At 41.5% G+C, this 8,501-nt stretch overlaps 1 protein-coding gene across 1 annotated transcript; it reads left to right on the top strand.

Annotated features, from left to right (window-relative positions):
- Positions 1 to 5,984: 5,984 nt before the first annotated feature.
- On the top strand, positions 5,985 to 8,356 carry LOC129166530 (putative nuclease HARBI1). The gene is made up of 4 exons (XM_054749024.2): positions 5,985 to 6,384; positions 6,763 to 7,595; positions 7,682 to 7,887; positions 8,000 to 8,356. Exons 2-4 carry the CDS (start codon positions 6,906 to 6,908, stop codon positions 8,019 to 8,021), a joined length of 918 nt encoding a protein of 305 aa, XP_054604999.1. The 5' UTR covers positions 5,985 to 6,384; positions 6,763 to 6,905; the 3' UTR covers positions 8,022 to 8,356.
- Positions 8,357 to 8,501: the final 145 nt, after the last annotated feature.

The following is an 8,501-nucleotide window of genomic DNA, read 5'->3' as shown; positions in this document are numbered from 1 at the left end:
TAAAGCAAATGTGTATTTCAATATATGGTGTGAAATTATGGAATAACCTGGATGATGAATTAAAAAAATGTACAACTACTGATCAATTCAAAAAAATGTATAAAGATAAAATGCTAAAATCGTATGATTTGGTAAGTTGAGGATGGAGAATTAATGTTTTAGTAGTGATATTATTTGTGGAAGTAAGAGAGCGGTTTATTTTTTGTGTATAAGGCTATTTTGTACTTTTTGTTATTTATCTTGTCTTAGTTAAAGGGGGTAGGTCATATAAGATTTTTTCTTCTTCCTCCCCCTATTTCACTCGAATGCTTATATTCTGATTTGAAGTTTGTATATTTGAACTTTGAGTGAAATAAAGTATTGAATTGAATTGAAAAGTTTTAAAAGTCGCACTTTTCATACACTGTGGAGGATTTACCCAGTGCTGAAGCGATCGGCAACAAACTACCTTGTGCTGCCTTCCTCATATCACACCGCAAACCAAACGAAAGCCTTTTACAAGCCTGGAAGCCTACAGCAGTTTTATTTCAGGCTGGTTAACCTTTTAGTGATCCGGAGAAGCTGCCGATCGTCTTGTTTTTGCTTGGTAATGAGCTGTGCTATTTTTTTTCATCGCTAATGCTAATGTTCAGTGTGTGCTAGGATCTACTTGTAACTAACTTTTTATGCCTTTTTAAATCCGAATTTCTGATATGTTTGTTTGATTTCAATAAGGTACACACACCACATACCAACACTAAGCCAACTGCTAAAAACGTTAGCACTCTGAAAACTATTTGTGGTGAGGACACGTGAAAACAGTATGTTTTTATGGCTGTTTCTAAGCAACTGTTTAGTAGGATACTCCGTAATCTCTTACCTGTTAGAAAGTGATCGCTGTAAACTCCAGCATTGTTCGTTTCATCTCCTCTGAAATCTGCATTTGGTGACGTAGATGCAACGTCACGTGAAACCCATTTTCTCACCCTGTCTTCCCCCTAAACCCTAAAAATTCCAGGGCAGCTCCCCACATTAGTTTTCTACTCAATGTTTTATAATACAAGTTCTGTTGTTTGGTTGATACTTTTCTGTTTCGACACCCCTGGCCCCCCACATACTACCCAAACTGGTTATAACTCACCTTTAGTCTCCTAGAGCTAGTTTTGGCTGTCATTTCTATGATCCCTCCCCACCACTAGTCCCCTAACATTATTTTATTAACTAGTCACCTATCACTTTTACTTGTTGTACTTGTTAGTACTTGCTCCGCCTTTAGTCCTCCATCAGGATTTTCTGTAAATCTGAAAGGTTCCCGTCGATCCTGGCTTGTGTCCCTTGTGCTTGTTTAAAGCCACGCTTCATCCTTTTGGCTGTCATTTCTATGATCCCTCCCCACCACTAGTCCCCTAACATTATTTTATTAACTAGTCACCTATCACTTTTACTTGTTGTACTTGTTAGTACTTGCTCCGCCTTTAATCCTCCATCAGGATTTTCTGTAAATCTGAAAGGTTCCCGTCGATCCTGGCTTGTGTCCCTTGTGCTTGTTTAAAGCCACGCTTCATCCTTTTGGCTGTCATTTCTATGATCCCTCCCCACCACTAGTCCCCTAACATTATTTTATTAACTAGTCACCTATCACTTTTACTTGTTGTACTTGTTAGTACTTGCTCCGCCTTTAGTCCTCCATCAGGATTTTCTGTAAATCTGAAAGGTTCCCGTCGATCCTGGCTTGTGTCCCTTGTGCTTGTTTAAAGCCACGCTTCATCCTTTTGGCTGTCATTTCTATGATCCCTCCCCACCAAAAGTCCCCTAACATTATTTTATTAACTAGTCACCTATCACTTTTACTTGTTGTACTTGTTAGTACTTGCTCCGCCTTTAATCCTCCATCAGGATTTTCTGTAAATCTGAAAGGTTCCCGTCGATCCTGGCTTGTGTCCCTTGTGCTTGTTTAAAGCCACGCTTCATCCTTTTGGCTGTCATTTCTATGATCCCTCCCCACCACTAGTCCCCTAACATTATTTTATTAACTAGTCACCTATCACTTTTACTTGTTGTACTTGTTAGTACTTGCTCCGCCTTTAGTCCTCCATCAGGATTTTCTGTAAATCTGAAAGGTTCCCGTCGATCCTGGCTTGTGTCCCTTGCGCTTGTTTAAAGCCACGCTTCATCCTTTTGGCTGTCATTTCTATGATCCCTCCCCACCAAAAGTCCCCTAACATTATTTTATTAACTAGTCACCTATCACTTTTACTTGTTGTACTTGTTAGTACTTGCTCCGCCTTTAGTCCTCCATCAGGATTTTCTGTAAATCTGAAAGGTTCCCGTCGATCCTGGCTTGTGTCCCTTGCGCTTGTTTAAAGCCACGCTTCATCCTTTTGGCTGTCATTTCTATGATCCCTCCCCACCACTAGTCCCCTAACATTATTTTATTAACTAGTCACCTATCACTTTTACTTGTTGTACTTGTTAGTACTTGCTCCGCCTTTAGTCCTCCATCAGGATTTTCTGTAAATCTGAAAGGTTCCCGTCGATCCGGGCTTGTGTCTCTTGTGCTTGTTTAAAGCCACGCTTCATCCTTTTGACATCTGTTAAAGGTGGCATCTGTGACTCTTTTATCGAAGGAGCTTTTTCAGAAGCCACTTGTTGAGACTTAGCGTCAGTATAATTTCTACACTGGTTCTTCATGTCAGTATTTCTGATGGCATTAATCTCCTTTTGCTTATCATTTTTACCCTTCAAAAATTCATCATGTTCCCTCCTGATCATATTTTTTAACATTTTTCCAATTTCGTCATCCCTAATCTTTTCCAGTCTGAGTTGTTCCTGTCTGTGTTTTGTACGTTTGACCTTCCCCTTAGCTTCTCCCTTCTGACACCTCTTTGGTCTTGACGTCTCAGCCATTTGAGGACTCAAATGCTTTGGATCTTGGTCAACATGAGGCTGACAGTCTTCGGGTCTATAATCAGGATTCACTTTACTGGTAAGATCTGGCTTTAACTCTGTAATGTCATTATATTTTCTGCGTGCTCCCTTCTTGTTCATCGCTTGAACCACCCCCCTTTCATCGATTTCTCTGTTGTACATCTGTCGTTTTTCTTCGTCACGTTTTTCACCTTCTAACTGAATGTGGGCCACATAATCTTTCAGAGCGATTTGTTCGAGTAGCTCTGAATTTAAACGTTGCTTCTGTTCGGCTACTCTTGATTTTTCAGTTTCCTGGTCTTTACATTCCTGGCCATAATTGAAATTGGCCATATTCCTGTAATCAGCCCTGTCTTGTTCTCTCTGAAGCACTTTGTCTAATTCCCTTTGTCTAAACTGCTCGAAGTTATACTGCGAACACGCTTCAGTTTCTTGTTTTTGCTTCCTAAAATACTCCATGTCTTCGGGTCTATAATCAGGATTCACTTTACTGGTAAGACCTGGCTTTAACTCTGTAATGTCAGTATATTTTCTGTGTGCTCCCTTCTTGTTCATCTCTTGAACCACCCCCCTTTCATCGATTTCTCTGTTGTACATCTGTCGTTTTTCTTCGTCACGTTTTTCACCTTCTAACTGAATGTGGGCCACATAATCTTTCAGAGCGATTTGTTCGAGTAGCTCTGAATTTAAACGTTGCTTCTGTTTGGCTACTCTTGATTTTTCAGTTTCCTGGTCTTTACATTCCTGGCCATAATTGAAATTGGCCATATTCCTGTAATCAGCCCTGTCTTGTTCTCTCTGAAGCACTTTGTCTAATTCCCTTTGTCTAAACTGCTCGAAGTTATACTGCGAACACGCTTCAGTTTCTTGTTTTTGCTTCCTAAAATACTCCATGTCTTCGGGTCTATAATCAGGATTCACTTTACTGGTAAGACCTGGCTTTAACTTTGTAATGTCATTATGTTTTCTGTGTGCTCCCTTCTTGTTCATCTCTTGAACCACCCCCCTTTCATCGATTTCTCTGTTGTACATCTGTCGTTTTTCTTCGTCACGTTTTTCACCTTCTAACTGAATGTGGGCCACATAATCTTTCAGAGCGATTTGTTCGAGTAGCTCTGAATTTAAACGTTGCTTCTGTTCGGCTACTCTTGATTTTTCAGTTTCCTGGTCTTTACATTCCTGGCCATAATTGAAATTGGCCATATTCCTGTAATCAGCCCTGTCTTGTTCTCTCTGAAGCACTTTGTCTAATTCCCTTTGTCTAAACTGCTCGAAGTTATACTGCGAACACGCTTCAGTTTCTTGTTTTTGCTTCCTAAAATACTCCATGTCTTCGGGTCTATAATCAGGATTCACTTTACTGGTAAGATCTGGCTTTAACTCTGTAATGTCAGTATATTTTCTGTGTGCTCCCTTCTTGTTCATCTCTTGAACCACCCCCCTTTCATCGATTTCTCTGTTGTACATCTGTCGTTTTTCTTCGTCACGTTTTTCACCTTCTAACTGAATGTGGGCCACATAATCTTTCAGAGCGATTTGTTCGAGTAGCTCTGAATTTAAACGTTGCTTCTGTTCGGCTACTCTTGATTTTTCAGTTTCCTGGTCTTTACATTCCTGGCCATAATTGAAATTGGCCATATTCCTGTAAAAAGCCCTGTCTTGTTCTCTCTGAAGCACTTTGTCTAATTCCCTTTGTCTAAACTGCTCGAAGTTATACTGCGAACACGCTTCAGTTTCTTGTTTTTGCTTCCTAAAATACTCCATGTCTTCGGGTCTATAATCAGGATTCACTTTACTGGTAAGACCTGGCTTTAACTTTGTAATGTCATTATATTTTCTGTGTGCTCCCTTCTTGTTCATCTCTTGAACCACCCCCCTTTCATCGATTTCTCTGTTGTACATCTGTCGTTTTTCTTCGTCACGTTTTTCACCTTCTAACTGAATGTGGGCCACATAATCTTTCAGAGCGATTTGTTCGAGTAGCTCTGAATTTAAACGTTGCTTCTGTTCGGCTACTCTTGATTTTTCAGTTTCCCGGTCTTTACACTCCTGTTGATAATTGAAATTGGCCATATTCCTGTAAAAAGCCCTGTCTTGTTCTCTCTGAAGCACTTTGTCTAATTCCCTTTGTCTAAACTGCTTGAAGTTATATTGCGAACACGCTTCAGTTTCTTGTTTTTGCTTCCTAAAATACTCCATGTCTTCGGGTCTATAATCAGGATTCACTTTACTGGTAAGACCTGGCTTTAACTTTGTAATGTCATTATGTTTTCTGTGTGCTCCCTTCTTGTTCATTTCTTGAACCACCCCCCTTTCATCGATTTCTCTGTTGTACATCTGTCGTTTTTCTTCGTCACGTTTTTCACCTTCTAACTGAATGTGGGCCACATAATCTTTCAGAGCGATTTGTTCGAGTAGCTCTGAATTTAAACGTTGCTTCTGTTCGGCTACTCTTGATTTTTCAGTTTCCCGGTCTTTACACTCCTGGTGATAATTGAAATTGGCCATATTTCTGTAATCAGCCCTGTCTTGTTCTCTCTGAAGCGATTCGTCTAATTCCCTTTGTCTAAAACGTTCAACGTTATACCTGGAACAGCCTTCTGCGTCATTCCTTTGTCTTCTACAATACTCCAAGTCTTGTGGTCTTAAATTATTAGGATTTGTTTCACAGAAATACTTCATTCTCTCAGTTGGTCTAACAAAATCAAATATTGGGATGTTTTGACGACATTTTTGTGCCATACTGAGAGCCTGACCTATAGCTGTAAAGTAATCCAAACTGCTTTCATTTTGTGCCCTTTCTTTAATTTGTTTTCGAATCTGATTTGTTCTGTAACAGGTTGTTGGAGCAGGGCCAGCTGGTCTGAGAGGGAAATACATTTCCTTGGGTGATGTGTTGAAATCTGGTCTCTTAAGAGTGGATAAGTCTGTTCTGTCAACTGTTGATGTGTGGAATGATCAGGCTTTGATGTTTATATGGTGATGTCACATACACCAATGACGTCATCAATTGCTCTGCGTGGCCACGTCACGTGACTATTGAGGCTGACGCTGGACAACGCATCAGCGTACAGCGTACACACCTGCGCGCGCACGCATACACACATGCGCGCGCACGCATACACCTGCGCGCGCACGCAAAACGGAGTCTAAGGCTGTGTCCGAATCCACGGGTAGGATGCTTGTGAGTACGGGTCCTCGCCGGTCTAGCAAGGCCTGGTCCTTGCAAGACCGCTAAAACCGGAAGTCAGCGGCTCTGAATTCGGACAGTACTAGCCTCGTTTTTATTCCCGCCCCCAGTTCCAGTTGCTTAGCTACCGTGACGGCGTCAAACAGGCTAACAAGCTAACAAGCTAGTCAGAGGTGAAAATGGATCCACAGCAGTATTCCCTTTTATTCTTGGTTTTTGAGGAGCTGCGACTGCTTAGTAAACATCACCGGCCTTTGTATTTAAGGCTGAGAAGCAGCCATATCCAGGTAAAATTAGTTTTTGTTTAGTGAACCAGCTTTCAGGCATTACATGTTAACTTTAGTGCTAGTTTCATTTATATTTTAAGCAACAGAAAGACATGTGGCTGAATATACACATTAGTATAGAGTAGACTAACATGCATATAGTTAATTTAACCTATATTCATCTAAAATAATTAATGGAATGACATTTTAGAAGTTTGTATTTGATCATAATACTTTGTTCTGTGCATAAATTTCATAGTAAAAGTAGCATTACAATGTGTTTAATGTGTATTGTCCTTTTCAACTTATGCCTAATAATGCCTAGCTCTCTTCTAAAAATCTCAAGCATTTATACAGTTTTTTTTATTGTTTTATTGTTCTCTACTTTTCTTTTAACAGAACAGACCCCTGTACTGTAGGATAAACATGAGTGTGCCAGTCCTGGACCGTTTTTTTTAACCAGGAAGATCCCAGGCCAGATTTTTGTCTGAGCAGGGAGTCTTTTGTGGTGTTGCTAAATCTCCTGAACCAAGATCGGCGACATGGTTGGGGTGCCACAATCGAGACCCTGGTGTGTCTGTTCTGGTTGGCAAGTGGAACATCCTACAGGGTGGTCTCAAGAGTATTTGGGATGCCTCGCTCAACTGTCCACGACATCGTCCATCGAGTCACGGAGGATGTGGTCGCAGTCCTCCACCAGGTCATTCACCTCCCCAAAACCCAAGAGGAGATGGAGGTTGTGTCTCGTGGGTTTGCTGGGCTGGCTCGACACAGCTTTCATGAAAGCAGTAGGTGCGATCGACGGCTGTCACATTCGGATCAAGGCTCCGAGCGGTCCTGATGGTCAGTGCTACAGAAACAGGAAACTGTTCCCATCTATCATCCTGCAGGCAGTTTGTGACCATCAGGGCCGCTTTATTGACACCTATGTGGGCTGGCCTGGGTCGGTCCACGACTCCAGGGTCCTCCGGCACAGCCCACTGTACAGGCAGTCAGCCTATCCTCCTCCAGGGCACTTCATCCTCGCGGATGGAGGGTACCCATGCCTCCAACATCCACTCCCCCTCATCACCCCCTACAAACGGGTGGTTCAAGGTGTGGGAGCCCAGCGCCTCAACAGCCATCATTCCAGGGCACGCTGCATCATCGAGCGTGCTTTTGGAATGATGAAGACCAGGTTCAGGACCATCTTCCTGAAAGCGCTGGAGGTCCACCACACCTTTGTACCTCATGTAAGTTAACACAAAGTGGAAATAAACTTCGGGTGTAATCTTTGTTTGGGAATGAAATATAAATTACATTTTTATCTCTATTACAGGTCATCATAGCATGCACCATCCTGCACAACATCTGCCTCAGTGCTGGTGACATTGTGGTGCAGGACGATGAACTGGAGGATGATGCTCCAGAAGATGAGGGGGGGCTGGTTTGGAGGCAGTCAGTGGTGCCCTCTGGCGGTACCAACTTTCTGCTGAGGTGTCTGCTCTGGAGGAAGTACCACCAGATCACAATTACTGTTAACAGGCAAGTAATTTACGTAGGAATCTCTAGTTTAAAAATCATTTAGTCCTGTTATCTGCTAGAGTTACAAGTATTATACTCATGATCTCCTTTTTTGCATATATCTGAATGTTAGTGATGTGACAGCCGTCGATTGAGCCAGCCCAGCAAACCCTTTTGATGGACGATGCAGTGGTCAGTGAGATGAGGCATCCAGAAGCACCCTCTGCAGACCATTCTGTCTGATGTTCCACTTGCCAACCAGAAACGTTCAGCCACGGATCTCGGTTCCTGCACTCCATCCACCTCGATGATCCATGTTTAGTAGATTTAGCAACACCACCAAAGACTCCCTGCTTTCCAAGTTTACTGTATATATTTTACTTTTATCTTTACTTTTATTCCTTACAGTGTTCCCTTATCATTTATTTACTATGTTGTTACTTGTTAAAAACTGAATAATAAAACTGTTAATGATCAAAAAGAGTTATCAATTAATAGAAATTTTATTACATTTAAACAAATAAAAACATTCAAACACATATATAGAACCTGAACCAGAAGAAACTAAAAGAAAAAAACCCCATTTCTCTGCCATCCTTTCCATCAATGCTAAAAATCTGTCCATCCTTCTTTCT

This window comes from Nothobranchius furzeri, chromosome 16 (assembly GCF_043380555.1).
Source record: "Nothobranchius furzeri strain GRZ-AD chromosome 16, NfurGRZ-RIMD1, whole genome shotgun sequence".
Taxonomy (NCBI): Eukaryota; Metazoa; Chordata; class Actinopteri; order Cyprinodontiformes; family Nothobranchiidae; genus Nothobranchius; species Nothobranchius furzeri.
The sequence above is the reverse complement of the archived record's forward strand: the minus strand, read 5'-3'. Positions and strand labels throughout refer to the sequence as shown.

Coding starts and splice junctions, on each gene's coding strand:
- LOC129166530 (XM_054749024.2), top strand. CDS start 6,906: ATGGTTGGGGTGCCACAATCGAGACCCTGGTGTGTCTGTTCTGGTTGG. Junction 7,596..7,681: donor ACCACACCTTTGTACCTCAT/GTAAGTTAACAC, acceptor TCTCTATTACAG/GTCATCATAGCATGCACCAT. Junction 7,888..7,999: donor ATCACAATTACTGTTAACAG/GCAAGTAATTTA, acceptor TCTGAATGTTAG/TGATGTGACAGCCGTCGATT.